The sequence below is a fragment of the Pipra filicauda genome, unplaced genomic scaffold (assembly GCF_003945595.2).
Source record: "Pipra filicauda isolate LSUMZ 115617 unplaced genomic scaffold, ASM394559v2 scaffold106_size2291244_pilon, whole genome shotgun sequence".
NCBI lineage: Eukaryota > Metazoa > Chordata > Aves > Passeriformes > Pipridae > Pipra > Pipra filicauda.
This window is the reverse complement of record NW_024103507.1, coordinates 2,250,857-2,271,776: the sequence shown is the minus strand read 5'-3', so window position 1 is coordinate 2,271,776 and position 20,920 is coordinate 2,250,857. Positions and strand designations below refer to the sequence as shown.

The 20,920-nt window shown below is 38.6% G+C and overlaps 1 protein-coding gene across 1 annotated transcript in view; it reads right to left on the bottom strand.

Annotated features, from left to right (window-relative positions):
- Nucleotides 1-20,920, bottom strand: part of LAMA4 (laminin subunit alpha 4) — a gene marked incomplete at its 3' end in the record, with an annotated part of 82,834 nt that overhangs the window by 17,658 nt on the left and 44,256 nt on the right. The window contains exons 5-14 of the mRNA XM_027731271.2: nt 19,779-19,993; nt 15,378-15,473; nt 13,378-13,529; nt 13,127-13,237; nt 10,046-10,157; nt 7,825-7,998; nt 6,891-7,084; nt 4,940-5,056; nt 2,826-2,974; nt 690-831 (exon numbers count right to left, since the gene is read on the bottom strand). Of these exons, the coding sequence (XP_027587072.1) occupies nt 690-831; nt 2,826-2,974; nt 4,940-5,056; nt 6,891-7,084; nt 7,825-7,998; nt 10,046-10,157; nt 13,127-13,237; nt 13,378-13,529; nt 15,378-15,473; nt 19,779-19,993 (1,462 nt within the window). The remainder of the gene's footprint in view (nt 1-689; nt 832-2,825; nt 2,975-4,939; nt 5,057-6,890; nt 7,085-7,824; nt 7,999-10,045; nt 10,158-13,126; nt 13,238-13,377; nt 13,530-15,377; nt 15,474-19,778; nt 19,994-20,920) is intronic.

Here is a 20,920-nt window from a genome sequence, read left to right as displayed (position 1 = left end):
CTGCATGGGGAGCTGCCTTGCAGTCTGCAATAGCATGCTGGAAACAGAGGGCTGGACTTGAAATCCCACAGCCCTCTGGGGTTTAATCTACCGAAGTCCTTTTGCTATCCCACTAATAAATTGTTGGTAAATAGCATGTATACAGATTGGAAACTATATATGTACAAAAAATACTTATAAAGTATTCTAGAACAGTAAGGCCAGAGACAAAATTAGCATCCTTATCCTTACGCTGAGTATATGAGTGGGCTTTGTCCCATTTTAACTTGATTTTCTATGAGAAACAGTGGTGCTTCTGTTAGATATCCTGACCACCTTTCCTGCCACATGGCACTGAGTGAACTAGTAGGACTCAAGCACTAAATGCCAGCTCAGGTTCCCACAAGGCCAGGAAGTTTTCTGGACTTTCACAGAAGTGTCTCAATATGATTCACAACACAGAGCAGCATCACTCTGTGATGGGATAGGGACGGAAGAACCTGTTGGGTCTTTTTGAATATCAGGGAACTAGACTGGCAGAATAATTAACCACATAGGATTTAATTCAGGAAATAATAAAGGGAAAATAGATGTGCAATGAGAAGTTCGATGCTGCCAGTTAAGCTACATCTTGTTTTTAATTTACACTTATGTGTCTGAAGTCCTTGAAGCATTGCAAAGTAAAAGGTGATGTTATGAAAATTACGTACATCTTTAACCCGATTTGTTGTGTTCAGTGCCAGCAATGCAGCTTTATTAGCTTCTTCAATATAACCAGCAATGTTTTCATACACATTTGAAGCATTGATTGCCCTTTGTACCAAACCATTTGAATCAACGCCATACAAATTCCTGTTAAAAAGAGAGTAAAAGAAGAAGCCAAACTGAATCAAAGTAGTTTCAAATTGATCAGTATTCTCAACATTCTGACTACATAATCACACGCATAAATATACTTAGCCTAAGTGGTAGTCTCTTCATTGTGTATGACCAATCTGAAACAGGTGAAAATTATGTGGATAGAAGGTACTTCCCAGTCATTTAACGCTGGGCATTTTGCACTTAACATCTATGTGAGCAGGAACACGTGACCACTGAACTTTTATCTTTTTTTCATCTAAATTAGATATTCCATAAATTTACAGAATAACAGATCTATTGGTAGTCCTTTAGAATAACTTCTGGCCATGAATGGAAAGACCTGTGTGTGTCAGTGACTAGGATAGATGTATCACTTGCATGTTTATATTTTCCAAAAGTAGGTGGGAAAAGAGGGAAGATAGATGAAGAACTACTCGTGGTCATGAAACTTTGCAAGAAGTTAAATTTAAAAAACGCAAGACAACTTTGATGGCATGGTTGAGCTTGATTTGCATATTAGGTGATAACTGGGAGATAAGGAGATATTCCAAACAGCAGCTAGTTCAGGGCTCAACCTTCAGCTATTAGCAATTGTGAATCAATATTATTTTTTAGTGTTTTAGTGATAAGCAGATTTCACAGTATATATGAGATATAGATTTAAATATAAATATACATATTTGTATGTGTGTGCATTCATTTCAAAGTGTTTGTACACTGAGGGATTGCTAAGTTTCCAGATTCAGTGTTGTTGCAAGAATTTTCAGCTATATTCCCCTAAGGCAAAAGAATAAACTCTATCAAATAAAATCTTAACAGGCTAATAAAGCAAACTTATAAAACTGAAATGATTTGAGGTCAGGCAAAATGTTTTAAAGGATTAAAGTTTCACTGCAGGACAATCTTCTTAACAAATAAAAGAGTCAGCACATTTCTGTATGGATATTTTGTAATTACTTTTGTTTGCTTTTTGTGAAATTCCTAATGTGTTTGACTTGGTAGTAGTTTTAAAATTATTTTGGCAAGTGAGGAGGGCTAGCCATATGGGGTATTTTCTTTCACGTGATTCTACTACCCCCAGTTAGCTATCTCAGACTGAGCATATTGTTTGGGTTTTAGGTTGTGTGTAGTTTGTGTGGTATTATAGAACAGTTTCAGATGTCAGCTTTATATAATTGTATAAAAGAAAACCATCTGTTATTTTTTTCTCTATTTTAATCTCCTATATAGGGCATACTAATATTAAGAAACAACTGGTATTAGGATAACATACTTGAATAGTAGTTTTAAGTTTATCTTCCAAAAGCATATGCCCATGATGTTACTTAAAGCAGAATTCAGTGACATATTTTATTTAAGAATTCATTTACAGCAGTGATTTTTCCATGTGTAGTCCCGATTGCAAATAAGGTCATATTTCAAATCTGTCTAGAATAATAGATTTGTACTAGTAGTAAGTTAGTAAATTGATGCAATGTTGATGCATTAAGTATCTTCCAGCAAGATAAAAAGACTTACAGTAATTTTTTATTATTATTGTGGGCCAGTTTCACTGGGACGCAACCTATTGTGAATCAGAACTACTCCATCTGTAAACAAGTTCTTGAACAAAAATTATCTCAAAGCCCATATTGTGTCCTGTAATGCTAAATGGTTTTTTATGTGAATGAACTTACTGACATGAGCTGTTTCTGCCTGTATTGTTTTACTTTTCAGTGATCTACCTTTCCTATTCTTTTGGTATTGGAAGAGAATGTCATGCAAGATATGTGTTTCTTCTTTATTCTTTAAAAAGTTTCATAGATTTTGCTTAGCTCAATTTCAGTTGTTCCCTCTGGACCATGACAAATCCTTCTATACGTGACTTAATACTGTTTTGTGTGGTGCCTATTTATGGTCATGGTGTTTCTCCTTGTCTTTTAGTTCATTCAGCTGTTCAGTAAATAGCACTTGTATGAACAGAGTCTGCTGAAGTTAAATTTTACCCGTCCAGCTCATCAGCAAGTCTTCTTAGGTTTTGTGTATGATGCATAGCCTTTTCTACCAAATCATCATCAAACAGAGACAGATTGGCTATTTTTTCTTGCAATTCCTTTTTCGCTCCATCTATTTCTGCGTAGAACCCTGATGCATTCTGAACAAATTATGGAAGAAAGGAAAGAAGATGAAAACTGTAAAAAATCAAGTCTGTATTTTGATTATTATGTTTTATTTTACCCTTTTGTATTATTATCATGTCCCCTTTTTTTTTCTGTAAAGTTGTTTTATTTTACATTTTTAAGAGCAAAAGAGGAAAGATCTAAAGGTGAATGTCAGTATGGAAAGACAAATGCAGGACGATAAAAATCAACCAGAACTCCAGAAATCCCTTAAGAAGATATTAGAGACATATGCATAAAATACAAAAGAATGGTGAGAAATGTCTCACTTTATGTCTTGTATGTTTTCTCCAGAATTGTGCCAATAACAAGTCTTTCAAAGTGAAGTGTTAAGAGATGAGGTAATTAAACCTGATCTTTACAAAAATCCCCTCGTGGTTCTTCTAAAGCTAGCAGTTGGGACCCATATTTTTTTATTTTTTTAACCTCTTCTCTGTGAAGACTGCAGGCCAGAAATTAGGTTTTGCAACTTCTAAATAATATCCATAAAAATGAAATAAATATTTCCATGGTTATTTGTCTCATGTGTCATCCTGTTACCACATGGGCCCTGGCATTGTTTGGCCCTGGCTGGCTTCTACTCTCCCAAACCTGCCTCCTTGGGAGTAGCGTGGGAGGGTGCCTGTGCCCTGGCTGACAATTTGGCAATTGCTGGAGAGGGGCAGATAGTTTAATTGTACAGCTGTGAGCTGTGCCACATTGTATAAAACATGCCCTGGCCCCCTTTCTGTCCATGATATCCCTCATGCTAAGACATCTTGGGTAAGTCTAATTTGTAAATCAGTCCACCTAAATACTATCTATATGTATGTATAGCCAAAGAGAAGTAGTATCCCTTTGCCTTAGCCATCTTTCTTATATGAAATAGTTGTGGGGAAGGCCAAATGGGCTTCACTTTCTCTCCAATACACAGTATTGCTGATGTGTTTGAAGATTATAAATTTGGCCTCAAAATACATGAAAAAGGATGAAATGGAGGGAGAGAAAAAGTATGAATGAATGAAACGTGAAAGTATTTATTGTTGATGAGGAAGAAAGATGTATGATGTTTGCATACTACCGTCCCTGCAGTGTGAACATTCTCTAGGTGTAAACTTATCCCCAGCAGTGAGGAACACGAATTGATAAACTGCAATAATTTTTTTTGCACAAAACACAGGAAAAGCCCCCCAACATACTGCTTGATCACCCAAAGCTTACAAAGTAAGCTTTCTGTTTTCTCAAGTTATCTTTTCAAAGAAAAGTTAATGACTTTTGATATTTGCTTTTGTGTTAAGAATGGGCAACTATGACCAAAGTGAATTCTTGTAGAAAATTTTAATTTCTCTTAAATTATTTCAAAATTTTAAAATAAATCATGAAGAAAAAAACCCAGCTTTCGTAAATATTTTAGTTATCAAAATCCTAGTTTTATTTTCTTCATCTTTTCATAGAAAATCCAAACTCCTAAAATTTCAAAAAATTTCCTACAGCACTATGTCTCATTCAAAACACTGGATAGTAATCTACAATTCCAGAAGAGGATTTCTATGAGACAATCTGTTTATATATGTTTTACACATTGCCTGGTTTTAACTCTGATATCTGGGATCTTTAGTCTTCTTCCATGCTCACTGGTAGGTAGTAGAAAAGGAATTTAGCATATAGTGCAGTCTTTTACCAGAGCATCTTTTGGCATCTGCTTATAATGAAATAACTGAGAACTCTAGAGCAAAGTCTTTCATTAAGCTTTTTGTACAGTAAGGTGTCCTTATAATAGAATTATTTTTTTTAGGCAGTAAACTGTAATTACAGAGTTTTTCATCCAAGAGTTCTACTTTTTCAGGGGATATTAATCAGTATTTCAGTGAAGTAGTATAAAAAGGAGAGGTTTTGTATTAATGGTCCAAACACATCAAAAAACAGGATATATTATTTAAACAAGTCACTCAGGCACCTACCTTTATTACTTCACTTAAATCAGAGTTGACCTTTTGTGGTTCTTCCAAAATAGTTGTGGCACTGAGCAAAATGCTGTTCACTTCATCCATTTGCTTTTTTACTTTCTCAAGTTGTTTCTACAAAGAAACCCCAAAACATAAATCACATCCAATACCATTTGTGCATTGATAAAATACAGTGTGAAGTTAATTCAAAAGATAGTGGTGAACTAAATAGATTTTAGACATATCTGAAGTCTGATTTTTCCAGACATCTGCAATAGCTACATATTATAATGTGACTGTGCACTTTTTTGGTTTTGTGAAAGAAATGCTGAGTGATTTTTAAAAAAAATTATTAATTTTATTTTGTATTACAGCATAACCAGTTATTGGAATGAAACATTATTCAGTGCACTGCCAGCAGAGACAAATTAACCAGCAATTTTTCATAGGGATCTGGAGATTAGTTTTTTCTGGAGTTTTTTAAAATCTACAGTAGAGTGATCTCTTTTCCTTGTCAGTAGTAAAGCATCTTCCTTCATTGTGAGGAATAATGAAGATCCAACTGATTAAAAACAGTGAACAAATGCAACTACACACTTCAGGCTTTGCTTTATAAATGTGAGACAAGCTGCAGCTTGGCACTGTAATTATGAAACAATGGAACAACAGAAGAGGCTTTGTACTGAAGGATCACAACCTCTTATAGAAGGATTCATGAGAGCAGCACACCTGATTTCTCTATTGAGTTGTTAGACCTTCCACATCAGCAGGAACTTCTATCACTGTAAATTTCAGGAGCTCAAAACTCAGCCTCCGATGCTATGAAACCCAGAGGTTGGCCTGAATTTGCAAGATTATTCTTCAAATCACAAAACTGCTCCCTAACCCCCTTCTGCTCCAGAATCCAAACGAATTCAGCCACTGAAATGAAAACAGTTTCCTTCAAATGCTCCCAATTCATTCTCCTTGTCATTTTATTATTTGCTGAAAAAATAAATGAAAAGTTTTACATGGGATATTCTGGTTTTGCATTCCTTAAAGGAAACTTAGGAAAATGGGGAAAGAGTCACAGAACCGCTGGGAAGAGAAAAAATACTCTTTTTTTATATGGTTGATGGATTGGGTACTTTCCTGGGATAAGAGGCTTGAAAATTCAATTTCCTCATCAGCCATATGGGATTTGAACCTAGTACCACCACTTAGAGGCAAACATGCCCCACTTCCATGCTGTAGGGGACAGGTCTCCTCAGAGCTCTCCTCTGGAACTATTTATTTGAACAGGTCATAGGGGAAAACTGCTGTATCCTTACAACTAATCTGTTCACCCAGCACGTAGGAAGCCCAATTTCAAGGTACCTATTGTGCAGCAGTTAGACGATGGATTTATGCATGAAGGTGCAAGGACCACCATCTGCTCTTCCTGAAAAAGTGGTGATGCATTTTGTTTAAAGAGGATCAGAGAGAAAGTATGGGTGAGACAGTATGAATGAACTCAGACCAGGGCACAAATGCAGCACAGAGTCTTTATAAATAATTGTTTCCATAGAATATAATTACTTTTGTGAGCATGAGGTTCTTTCACATTATAAGTCAGTACATAATAGGTGAAACAATCCCAGCACAATATTTATAGCAGCCATGCTACATAAAATTTCAAGCTTCCTGTGTTTTACTGTAATATGCCTTCCAAGGGTAGGCATAAGTATCCATCTCTTCCTTGGTCTGATGAGACATGACATGCCAAAATTTGTCATTTATTGTTACTCCACAAATAAATAAAAGTACCTTGAACTTTCACGACTTGTTTCTTAGAACTGAAGAGTCAAACTCATCCTGCTGACTGGTCCAAGAAATTCTTTTTTGGTGTGGTGATTCCTGACTTTAAGTTATGTTCAGTCTACTACTTTAAGCAATGGCAGAGATCGAGCATTTGCAGACAAGTTGTGATAAATGTACTGCACAGTACCTCACGCCTTTGGAGACTGGCTGTGTTTTCCTTATTTATATCCTCCGTTTGTAAAACATAGTCAAGTGCCTGGTCTAATGCCTCCTCCAGATCTGACAGCTTCACATCCTGTTCGCTGAGCTGCTCTAGCACATCAGATACTAGGGATCTGGTGTCATTGTACTTCTCATGAAACGTTTCAATTTGCTGTAGCACTAGGAGAAAAATAACAGGCCAATAAATACAAAGCTTGCATGTCTGACAAAACTTACCTATACAACAATTTCTGTTGCTATTACTCAGGCAACAGTAAAACACATTTTGTAAAGCTCACTTTTGAGATCATACACTTAGATTTTAATTTTCCTTCCTCTTTTGAAAAGGAAAGATGCCTCTCATTTCACTATCTTATTTTAATCCTGTTAATTCCCCCTCTGAAGTAGAAGTCCTTAAAAGAAACTAGGTCTATCTTTCCTTGCTTTTTATTTATTTTTCATTGTCAAAACCTAGGCAGACTATTCTGGAGAAGACAGTCCTTAAGCCTCACATTCTGACTTATGTTCACTAAGCTGTGAGAACTAGACTGCCACTCTTTCCTATGCCAGCAGTTTTTCTCTCTCTACTGGAGTTTGCTGTCCCCATGGCAGAGCTGGAGGGGAAAAGACATTCACATGAGGAATTCCAGTCCTGTCATGAACCTTCTCTAAGCATCTGTTATTGAGGTGCTGCAATGCACAGGCACATGTGGATCTTTTTCTCCCCATTCTGCCATGGGGAGCAGCAAGCATCAGCAAACTTGGAGCAGGCATTTGGAAGCAGCAGCATGTCCAGCACACCAGTTGGTGCTTGCCAAATGCCTGTCTGTTCTCCCCAAGGGCTCAGCAGTACACCCAGAGCTGCCCACCCCGTGCCAGCTGCGCAACATGTGGGTGAATGGAAAAGGCTGAAAACTTACACTTCTCTGCTGCATTTTCCTCTTCATCCGCAAGTTGCCTTTGATTAGTGAAAGGCTTACGACGTTTGATCTCCTTCAGCATCTCCTCAGCCACGCTTCGCTTCTGGGCAACTTCTTCAGGGCTCAGCTCTTGTTGTTGTTGAATTACGAGGTATTTTGACTTGCTGCTGATTTCTGGGGGGAAAAAGGAACAGATGGTCAATTCACTGTGACTACAGAGAAGTAAATAATGTGGAGTACTTTTACTTTTGTGAATCCAGATCATGCTGTAGGCAAAAGAAAGTTTTAATTATCTTCAACTCTATGGTAGATAATTATTATGTTTAATCCAGTTTTAAAATTAAACCTGTAAAAAAATCACACTTGCTGGTATATGTGGAGGTCTCATCAGAAGAGGATGAGATTGAGCAGGCATGGGATGTGTGCATTATTTGGCTTGGCAGTTCTCATAGGCTGGAATCATCATTTTATTTTGAGTTCTGTGGCATGTAGCTGGCTGGGGCTTTTATCTGGCATTGTGGTTTTTAAGTGCTGCTGCAAAAATGTTATGTGTATTAAACAACAACTATGGTAAGGAGAAGTGTTATGTTTATTAAATAACAACAGTGGTAAGGAGACTGAAGTAACTTCTTTTTCCATCTACAGAAGTTTGAGGCACCTTAAAGAGGTATACTGCCTTGCTGGTTTGGTGATAGATACTATTTCAAGGTTTTGAAACAGTTCAAAACTGTTCAACACTGTTGGATCCCTGCAGCTAAATTGAGTTTACCAATCCCCAGTGTAAGCATTACAAAGTTTACCCACTTCTCACTCCCTGTCCTCGAATACAAATCACCACCTCTTTTGTACCCTGTGATGTGCGTGCCTTTGGCTTGTATTTATCACTAATTTTGTGGATAACCAGAGCTGGCAAAACCAGCAATATGTATCTGTAAGACTTTTTATAAAAGATAGATGTGTAACTGTGGCACCACTTATTCTTTGGCAGAGTGTCTCTGCATGCATTTTCTTGCTGGACCCTGAGCTCATTAGTGAAGCTTTAAAGGCTCATACTGAGCACTAACTGATCATGACCAGGGGCTCCATGGATTTCTTTTTCCTTGTGCTGGTACACACACATTCTCTTCAGTAAAGAGTGGTTTGCCTTGTACAGGGTGATGCCTCTGTAGAATAATAGTTTCCATCATGGTGGAAATAATTTTCACCTACTTGTTTCCAACTGTTTTCACTCTCTTTATTCACAGCCATAGATGTTGCTTTTTCTATAACAGCTTAACCTGACTGTGTTATTTGTGTGCTGAACTAGATACATATCTGCCTTATGCAGTTCCTCCTGCCCCAAATCAATTAATGATGTAACAGGATGATCCACAGACATGGATCATGATTGCTAGTGACACACAACGAGGCTCATGATGATGCTTATACTCAATAATTGTAAAAATAGAATGTGACAAATGACCAAGCCGCCAACGGTGGTTTAGCATTAGATGTGAAAGGAGGTAGTACAAATGTAACATCCTATGAGACTGGTATTAGTCTGCCTCTTTTGTGTGGTGGATATATGAACCCCGTATGCTGAAATAAAGTAGTGGTTGGAGCACTCATGGAGGTAAGGAAAGCAAGGATAACAGCTGATATGTAACCACTCTTTCTTACACAAGTTGCCACATAGCTTGCAATAACTGCTAAGATAGAACTACTCAGGTCTATTAATCTAATATTTCCATTGGAAAAGGGCTCTTTAACCTCAACTACCAGTCTATTCTATTCTGGTGCCATAGAAAGCTTTTGTATACTGTTGGATTTGCTGAAGCCTAGGAAAACCCATGTGTTCTATAGCAGGATGGAGGCTTTCATGATGCAGCTGTACAGAGGACAGGGATATTTTTGAGTACATTCATTTTGGGTTTTATTGCTTTCTGTAGGTATTGAAGAAGAGGCTGTAATTGGTTTAGTCTCATTTTTATATATGAGGATGATAAGAATATGTCATAGATATTCCAGATGAAGATGATTATCTCTGACTAGGAAATCTTTTTTAAGTGCAGCTGTGCTTGGGAAGTGTTTACTGTTGTCATAAATTACATACTGTCCTATATATTGAAGGATAAACCCTTTGATATGTAGGACAGTAAAAATTCTTGAAAATTCACTAACACATGAAGGTTTCATTAATACATTCTTGACACTGAGCTGAGCCAGAAAGAAATCTATTTACCTTCAATGTTATCTCTCATGTTATTGAGCTGCTGCACAAGCTGAGTAGCACGGTTGTTGGTCTCTATGGTTTCCTTCTGTACCAATAAGCCTTTGCTGGATGCTTCACTTCCCTATGAATAAAACATATGAAGTAAACATTAGATTTCTTTTCAGATGTGAGGATGAAGAGTATAAACACACATTTTCTTTTCTCCTGATGAGCATGTGGAAGTCCTTTTTATCATATAAAGTGATATTTACAAAGGTGCTCAAAGTGCAGATCGGTCTTGTTGATGTTTTCAGAATTGCAGAGTGAGAGATTAAAAGTTGTCCCATATTTATCCATTATTTGCTGCAATAAAATTTTCATAAATTATGTACAGTTGTAAAATTCCATCTGATGGCTTATTTTGCTGGGTATGGCATCTCTAAGTAGGCATATAGAATGAAGAAAAAGATGTCAAGCTCACAATCGTTTGCAGATCAGTGTCTTCCTCAAGTGAGGTCCCGAGAGCTGAATCTTTTTCAAAGTAAGAAAAAGCATGAGGATTAAGAATACTCTGAAAAGCATAGCCACTCTCCTATACTACTGTGTTGGAGGTTGCACTCTGCATTGTGTTCCCTTATAGGTAAGGGAAACAGAGAGCTACCATATCATAGTCACCTTCTTTTCAAGAAGGTTGCTGACTTTGGGAGTCTTTAGACTTAATTTTCTCTGTTATTTCCTAGGATAAAGAAAACAACATGACCACTGTGCCGTCCATGTTTCATGGACCCTTTGGGTGTGGGTGTGTGTAAATCCACACTACACACTTACCAGTGGTAAGTGTTTGATTCACAGTCTCTGTTGGGGCTGCATCAGCAAAATTTTCAACAGTAAAGCTGCTTTCTGGGTTTAGGGTGCCCTGATACCTCATAAGGCAGAGGATACTTGGCTGTTGGTATGCTCGCTTTGTATTTATTTGACCCTGCAAGAAGCGCGTTCTGGCTGCAGGTTCAGCGCTGAAATCAGCCTTCTCCCACATTTTCACGTGGGGTTTGCGGAGGCCCCAGGTGGCATTTGAAGGCAGGGCCAGGGCAGCCAGCACTGCTAAGAGGGATGGGCATACTGATAAAACAAATGTAAGGGTTAGTAGTAAGGATTCTGGTGCATGTCTGCCAAACATTCAGGATCAAGCTACGTGCTGTTTTACTCAAAGCTCATCCCATGCAGATTCAAGGAGCTACAGATCACATTTACTCTTCTCATTTAGCAGGAGGTTTTGCCTGCAGTTGGTGCATTCATCCTGACTTTGGGGTTTAGATCAGAATCTGCAGCAACACCTGAGACATGGGAACATGCGTGTGAAATGCTCCGAACAGAAAATGCTGCATAGCTCTGCAAAATCCACTGAAGGCCCTACCACCCATTTTCCATTAAAGTGCCTGGAAAGAGCACAAAGTTCAATATATTCAGAGTTATTATTGTGCTCTTCCTCCCACTCTTAGAGTCTGGGGCCGTTATTTCCCTGCCTTTGCAAGCAATCACGGGTATTGATGTGGAACAAGCATTAGAAGTAACAAGGGAGAAAAGACCAGAGGAAACACTGAATTTATTTGTTCGAGGACAATAAAATTGAGGAATGAGCTCAGAAATCCCCAGATAGTACTGAAAATGTAATGTTATTATACAAATTCACTAAATATTCATAGAAAACCTAATGCCTTAATCATCTGGCTCACCAACTACATAGAGGGACACTGAGGCATGTGAGCTCTGACAGATATTCACAGATACAGAGCTCTGTGGGTGAGCTGATTTAATCAAAGCTCTCTTGAGCACAGGCATAGTCTCTATCATTCCTAGGTGCCCTTTATACTAAGTTAACTAAACTGTTGACTAAAAACACCCAAACTCAAATTTTCTCTTTTGCTTTCCTTTGTGTTGTTTTTTTTTCTCCCTGCTTGCTCCTGTATTTGAGTTTTAGTTTAAGGTATAATTTTAATTTGTCTTGTGAAAGAATTGGTATAGTGAATATAAGGTCTGGCATTTTGCAATAAGCATGAAATATAATCTAGTCCTACTACAGATGTGGTTATCTCTGATAATAACATAGAGTGATGTATTTTACTAATATACATATATATCTATCTTAGCAACAGAAAGATGTTTAATATTATCTTTTTAAAATAGAGAGGCAGTTCTGAACCCTATTTTTTCTCTTAACATATAACATAACAGTATCCTTCTGGGGTGCAATGATAGTGTTGTGGGATCTGAGAGCAGATAACTTTAATTTTATAGCCTGGCAATTTGACATGGATGCAACATTTATGACTACAATTGTGTTAAAAATAACTTGAGCGCTGATCAGGTTCCCATCTCAGTGGATACATGAAAAACCTTTTAAATTGGCAGGTTTATAATATATTTTGAAATGTTTAATTGTGGCTACTTTAGTTTTATGAGAGCATACACGTAAAATAGATATAGTACAAATGCTTCCAAAGTCAATCTGAATTAGACAGTGTTGGTTACTTCGCTTAACTAGAAAATAAAATGTGAAAGAGAAAGGCAGTGTGTATCTCAGATCAAAGATGTTGTGTAGGGGGTAAGTGGGAACCCAGATCTGAGGAGAAGCTTTTTGTGATTGATGTCAAACCTCCAACCACACTCAACACACTTTGGCCTTACCTCCTTCCTTTTCTGTGAAGACTTGATAGGTCATTTATGCTTTTAATTCAGAGTTAAAGTACAAAGCTAGAAATAGAAGGTTTTCCCAACTGTCTTTCAGGGCACATCCACTCTTGTTTGGTGAACGCAGAGATTCAGACTAGGTGTTAGGAAACATTTTTTTGTCGTGAGGGGTCAAACACTGGAATGGATTTCACAGAGAGGTGGTCGATGCCCCATGTCTGTCAGAGTTTAAGAAGCATTTGTACAACGCCCTTAATAATATGCTTTAGCTTTTGGTCAGCCCTGTATTGCTCAGGCAGTTGGACTAGGTGATCATTGTAGGTGCCTTCCAACTGGAACTATTCTATGCAAGCCTTTTATGCCAAGAGGTAACTATGGCAATGTGCAAACTCTCAGAGTTTTGGCAGGAGGCTATAAACAAACCTGTTCATCAAGTGTTGCTGCTTCTCTCAGGAGGTCATTCATTTCATCTGCAGCATCTTCGACCTGGATAGTCCAAAGCACAACATGGCTCTTCTTTTTGGACATTGCCTCCTGCATGTGGGGAAAAAAAGTCAGTGCATCTGAAAAAAACCTATTTCTCTAGTGAGGGCAGGGATTGAAATTTACAGGAGTGGAGTGGAAATTCAAAGATTCAAATTATATTAAAAAAAAAATGTCATCAATGTTAGTACCTGGAGATGGGTGGTAGTGAGGTTCAAGTCATTCAAGCGCTTTTGAGCTGCAAGACCTGTAGAAATGCTCAGTAAAGTTGATTTGCTTTCATCAATAGCCAGAACTGATAATCGGATGTCATCTGTCAAATCCCAAATACATTTATCGCAGCCTGGTAAGAAAATAAGAAAGCATAATTTTTCTTTAATGTTTGTGTCAATTAACAGCAAATATCCTAAATTCATGTTATAAATTCATTTTATAGTGCTCTTGCACTGTGGCATTCCCTCTCTTTGTCATTGATGGATCCTGATGGATACCCATCTTTCTTTCACTTTCATCCACCTACTTCCAAGGTCCCACAGTACAGATATGATATTTCCAGCTGAGCAGCACCAGATGGAACTGCTCAAAGGGGCTGCCACAGCAATTCTGTAATCAGTAGGGAGAGAGGGAGAGGTATTTCCTGGCTATTCCCTAGGCTCTGCATGTTTGTGGCCTGAAGAATAGCAGATGAGGGTCAAAAAAACCCCCTGCATTTTTTCAGAACCCAAACCTCTGTATTTAAAATTCAGTGGTATGAGAAGTAAAGATGTCCAGCACATGGGCTTTTGACTGCCTATTTGATTAGGAAGGCAGCTTTGAAAACCACAGTTATAACATGCCTGAAAAGTGCTTGTGCAGAACTATATCCTTGTTCCTGCTGAATGATTGCAATGCCACCTTGTTTTTAGTAATATTGGTGTCATCACTAAGCGCAAGAGACCTAGGTGAATGTGAGATTCCTACAGACATTTTTCCTTGATGTTCTAGCAGCTCCCAAATGCTTTCCTTCTGGTTGCACTTCAGGCATATGACCCTTCTTCTTGAGAGTCAGTTTAGGATTAATGGTCTGCATTATACCACAGATATAAATATACTAACATTTAAAAAATATCAGTGGTTAGCAATAGTTACAACATAATGCTCCAGGAAACTCTCCAGGTTTCATATCAGAATATGGGAGATAGTGTAAAAGCAACTATTGGCAATAGCAACGATCTATATTAGATGTGCTGGTTTTGGCTGGGGTAGGGTTAATTTTCTTCACAGTGCCTAGTAGGGGGCCGTGTTTTGAATTTTTGCTGAACACAGGGTTGATAATATAGAGATATTTTTGTTATTGCTGAGCAGTGCTTACACAGAGCCAAAGCTTTTTCTGCTTTTTGTACTACTGGTGAGCAGACTTGGGCTGTGTTGGAAACTGGGAGGAGACACAGGACAGTGATCCCAACTGATCAAAGGAATATTCCATATCATATGACATCATGCTTAGTATATAAAGTAGGGGGAAGAAGGAGGAAGGGAGGTGATGCTTAGAGTGATAGTGTTTGTCTTCCAAGTAACTGTTACAGGTGATGGGGCCCTGCTGTCCTGGAAATGGCTGAACACCCACCTGTCCATGTGAAGCAGTGAATTAATTCCTTGTTTTGCTTTGTTTGCATGCATGGCTTTTGTTTTCCATGTTAAACCATCTTAATTTCAACCCATGAGTTTTCTGCCTTTTACCCATTTGATTCTCTCCCTGATCCTGCTGGAGTGAGTGAGTGGCTGTGTGGTACTTGTTTGATGGCTGGGGTTAAACCACAACAGATGTATGACTAGAAACCCATAAATTAAGTTGGAACAGATAAAGTTGTAAGGGCAATTTTCAGGGCCAAAATATTATTTTGCAGGCACTGTGGCTCAAAGTCTATGGAAACGGTTTTGATGACACTTTTCTCCCGCTCTGCAGCTTGTACCTGAACGTGCAGTCTGTATTGCAGAGTTGGACATACCCATGTACTCTAACAAGTGTGTGAGAACATGCTTAAATACTCAGTCTGCAGGTCCTTGTGTATATTCACAAATTTAAATGCTCTGTGGGACTGAGGTCAAAGTGGTAAGTCCACTGGAGTACCGAGCTCCCAAGCTAGTATTTGTAAGCTTCTAAGTACAAGAGCGATATTAATTTTTGGTATTCTCGTGATGATGTTCTTACTGATGGTTGGGCAGTCTGTGTCAGTAGAAGCTTCAGGACTGTCTGCGAGGCATTCTCCAGTCTGACTGTCACACATTCTCCCTCCACAGTTACATGCTGGGGGAAAAAGAAAGGACATTTGAAAGAATAATCTTCAAAATGTACAACTCCCCTTTCCCCTCTCAAGACTAGTGAAATTATTTTATTTAGGATTGTGCATGGATAGTTAAACCAATATCAAGAACTTCTTGGACTGATTTTCCCTTCAGTATGTGGAAATTTGCACTATGGTCAAAATGAACCAAATGAAATATAAAGTGGAAAACAGAATGAGAACACCTCTGCTGAGATTTCTTGTTCGAAGCCTGGTTACAAGCAGAGCCAGCGAGGCCAGAGTTGCCAAGATGGGTCATTGTGCATCAACATCTAGAGAGAGTGACATTTAGGAGATGTGCTAAGAAAAACAGCACAATTAAAGTTAATTATTAGTTACAAGTTTCTCCAAAGCCCTGTAGAATTTATCAGCACTGTGTCAGGCTGTCACCAGAAAGGTTTTGCAGCTATCAAGGATTGATAGTGGACTCCAATTCCATCGTCACCTTGAATATATCAAAAAGTAAATATCTCCTACCACTTACAGTGAAGAATAAATGACATTTTACATTTTTTCAAACTTGAGTAAGTAACATTTTTATTGCCAGCACAAGCAGCTTTTTAAAAAGTCTATTTTTTAATCTAAAGTGTCTCTTTCAAGGTTTAATTGGCCTTTTAAAATATATTATTTTAAAGATTAAAGTATTCTTTGAGCACTTTGATACAATTACAAAAACTCAAGTAAAACATAAGAACAGCCACAACTTTTCTGGAATTTGTTTTGTTCTTGTGATTCATGGTTTCAGCAGAATCTCATATAACAAAATATTTTACCATCATTTTATTTCAGCCCATTCATTTCTCTCTATTTCTGTATTTACATTGCACATTGCACATTCAAGGAGTTATCAGTGAAAATATGTAATACAAATTCAAAGACAACATGATGCAGTAACGTTAGAATAACTTTGTATAAGTGGACCAGTGTTAGTAGAACTAATCAGTTTTCGTACTATGTAAGAACAGAAATTGGTTATGAATTTTCTGATACAGTCAGTATTTTGACCTTATCCCAATCTGTATGAACTGGGTGCCTACCAGCTTTTGGATCTACAAGTATTTTTAATTTGCTATTTCTTTTGTTAAGAAGTGAAAGAAAAGTCTCAGTTGAGAGCAGAGATTTCTCTTTGCCTATATCTTGGAAACCAGGTTGCCATGCCCTGATGGCATGTCACAGTTACAAAGTTAAAATTTGGTTGAGATCAGTGCTCAAGTAAATAAAATTGTGTCTTCTTATTTAAATGAATATCTGTTAGTTTGCTACAAAAAAAACTTATAGCAAATAAATTTCAAAAGCAGTCCTGACTATTTTTCAACTACTTGTTTAAGTACCACATTTTCAGAAGGGAAGTAAGACTTTCAATGCTACTGTGGTTTACTGGTGAAGAAAGCTTCTGAATTTACCTTTATTTCTGAGGGACATTGTGGAGAGTTTTGAAGTGTGGCTAAAGGATGTCTGGTTAAAAAAGAATTATTTAAAAGCAGTTGAAAACTATTGTACACAGCTACACAGGCTTTATCTTTGTACTCAAAAGAAAAAAAAAGATGATCTTAGATCGATAGAGCTGTTTGTTCCTTTAAGTTTTCTGGCCTTATTTTGTTCTAAATACCCTTTGAGATGCTCTGTGGAAACCATATATGCAGATTATCTTGATTCTTCTACTAGTTTAGTTTCTGTATTTTTCAGTTTTAAAGAAGATATTTGTCTCATTTCAGAATCCATTCTAAACAATAGTTTCTAATTGTTCTACAATGCCAAACAAAGTATAAGGTTTCCCTGTAAACTACATGAATAGTCTGAATATCATGGATGTATTGATCTGCTGCAATCTATGCAGTACTGTCAAGTACAGCACATTGTGGTGTTCAGCAGAAATTAAGATGAAATAAGAAGTGTGTAATTCTCTGAAACATAATACTGAACAATCAGGATTTGCTAGAGTGAACTTCAATATTAAATTCACTTCTAAATAAAGAAAAGCTGTAGCTCTCACAACATATCCAAGTGCCCAAGCATTTTTTATTTTTAGCAAAGACCAAGTACTACAAGGAAATCTGCTAACAAAGAGAATTACCATGCTCATTTGTAGTCTGCATGGAAAGCCTGTACAGAGAAGTCCTGTGCACCTACTTTAGGGCACAAACAAAAAAAATTTGACTTGAGTTTCAAAACTGTGTGTTCAGAGATGCCTTCCAAAATTATATATTGCATAACCTGTTTAGACACTTGGAACGCCCTGTAATCCTCAGATTTCTGGCAAAGCTACTCTTAGGTGTTTGAAGCTTTGCTTTTCATAGAATCATAGAATCATAGAATCGATTGGGTTGGAAAAGACCTCCGAGATCATCGAGTCCAACCCTTGGTCCAAATCCAGTCCATTTACTAGATCATGGCACTCAGTGCCACGTCCAATCTGCGTTTAAAAATCTCCAGGGATGGTGAATCCACCACCTCTCTGGGCAGCCGATTCCAATGCCTGATTACTCTCTCTGTAAAGAATTTTCTCCTGATATCCAACTTAAATTTCCCCTGGCGGAGCTTAAGCCCGTGCCCCCTTGTCCTATTGCTGCGTGCCTGAGAGAAGAGACCAACCCCCACCTGGCTAGAACTTCCCTTCAGGTAGTTATAGACGGTGATGAGGTCACCTCTGAGCCTCCTCTTCTCCAGGCTAAACAACCCTATGCCTATGGCCAGGGCACAATTGTTGCAGTTTGCTGATCTGAAGTTCTGGATGGGTTTCTCCTTCCTCAGGGAATTCAGCAGTCACAGATTAGATCCTGTCATTCATTCCTTATGGGAGAACTGCAGTTAAATCATCTCAGGTGAGGTGAATTAGGCAGTGAAGTTCATAAACAAGGTTTCCTTTTGCAATCTCAAAATCACAGAGGGTGCCTAGATCCAGATAGGTGAGTTTTGGGGCATTGTGTTCCCTACAGCTGATGTCTTTTTAGCTGTTTTGGATACATGGCTTTGGCTTTTGGGATCACTGTACATGAGCACTATCTCTTCCTGCTCTTGTAAATGGAATTTAAGCACATGACTAAGTGATGTGAGTTACATCCTGGAGATGGGCACTCAACTTCTACCTGTCACTGGAACATAAAACCAGAAAGGACCAATAGTAATATCATATGGGGTCCCCTACAAATGAAGATAGCAGCACAAGGGACACTTGAGTACTCACAGACTCCATCTTGTGTGTCCAAAACCACATTTATAGTAAGGTCGTAAAAAGCTAAGTTCAAGTGGACAGTGAGTTGCAAAAAGGATCAAGACATTGCTAAGGCCCTGAGGCCTGTAGCTCTGTACCCTGAGGTTCTGGAGCGCTTCTGAGGTCCAGATTGGGTGTGTGCTTTGTCTGTGTCTTACTTTGGAGTCAGGTGAAGAGCTAGAAGTGATCTATCTCCCCAGTTTGTGTTCTAGTCCTTCAGGGAAAGACCCTGCCATGAGGTTGGGAGGGAGCTCCAAGGTCCTTGCTCTGAGCAGCTGCATTTTGCAATGGCTATTCCTAAGTGCTTTGAAAGAGGATGTAAACTTGTCTCCCAGAGCCAAAGCAAGGACAGAGGGCATGAATTCAAAGGATTGAACTCAGTAGAAATCGGGAGAATAATTATATTAGAGGAGATAAACCTTTGTGAACCCTCTGTACAGGTATGTTTTGGTAAGGTCCTCTGGGTAGCACTGTACCAGACTCTTAAAATACAGTCATTTCTGGTGTGGAAATATTGTAACCAGCAAGATTACACAGACACAAAGGAAATGCAGAATACATTACCAGTGTGGAAACTAGCAGAAAGTGAGTGGGCACTGGGTCAGGGCAGGAAGGATGATCCTGTTCCCTTAAAAATACTTTCAAGTCTTTAAACACCATCAGTCTGAGTGGTCATGTTGGGCAGCACATGGTGTGGACAAGCATAAAGGTGAAGTCTCTGTCCAAAGAAAGCTTAGACACCCTTATTTAAAACAAGATTCAGGAGGACACAACAGTGCCTACATTAATCCTGCTCAGGCACTAAAGGTTTTGGACTCTGGGATCTGAGACTTGCTCATGGGCACTGAAAAGAGATATTTCCCTGCCACTGGGAATGATTCAAACTGAACAGGCATCCAAATTATCCCACCAGGCAGATGGCTGGGAGCACTGCCTGCCTCCCAGGGCCACGAATATCTTCTAACTGCTTCACATATCTCTGATATTTGGGAGATCATCCATAGATCATGCTGTGCTGCCTTTTGCTCAGCTCTGCTGGACTAAACTGAGACAATACCTGTACAGTTTTTAGCAAATCTGGCATCCCCATAGTAACCCGGAGCACATCGTTCGCACTTGAACCCGCTGGTGTTGTGCAGGCAGTTGCGGCACTGGCCGGTCACTTCATCACAGTCTTCAAAAATCATGTTTGGATCTGAGTTGCCATTGCAGTCACATTTTTTACAAGTGCTTCCAATTAGCAAAGGGTTTCCATAGTAGCCAGGGGCACACCTGAAAGGCAGAACAAACCTGTCAGTGACAAGCAATGACATTCCCATCTGCAGTACCATTTTTTCTGACCATATTTATGTTACCAAGAATTGATGACTATCAGCAGCTACTAATGGACAGGAGGCAAATTAGGAGCTGTATTTCTGCAGAGATTGCTTTGTACTCTAATCTCAATCTGTATAATTATATATTTTTCCCTTCTTGAACACCCCTGGTATTTCATACACACCAGTCTGCATTGATTTACTTTTTCTGTGTGTCTTTAGCAGTGAAATTATTTGTTCTCTATTGTTTTAAAATCTGTGACAGAATGACCTTGGCAGAGAAGCAGCTATACAGTGTTTATTCTGGTCTCTTTCAGCTTTGGATCTCACCAACTATATTGTGTTGTATAGGAAACTGGGGTAAGAGACAGCATTTCATGATGCTGAAACTCAGAGGAAGCTCAGACTTATTTCTATTATAAATGTACATAAAAAGTACTGAGCAGGAAAGATTTATAGAAATACTTCTATGGTGACGTCTTGGGGTGGTTTCTGGTTTTTGCAAAACAGAACAGGCACTGAACCAGACTGCGTTTTTCAGATCTGTTTGATGTTGGCCTGCTAGATGAGGGCAAAAGGCTGAGAGCAGCCAGCAGCCTGGGAAGGGAGGATTCCTGTGTTGGTTTTCAGAGGGAGAGAGGGAGGAGCGTACCAAGCACCACAGGGAAGGCCTGAAATGGGTCCAAATTACTTATCGTGTTTTGGCACGTTTGGGAAGCATTTCAGCTGAGAACTTTCTACAGCTTGAAATAGAAGAGATGTTGAAACTGTGGTGGTTTTTGAGACCCTAGACAAACCAGTGATATGAACCATTCCTGGGTGACCGGTGGCCCTAAGCTACTTGGTCATTATTTGGGAAAAAAGTGTCTCAGTCAGAGATGTT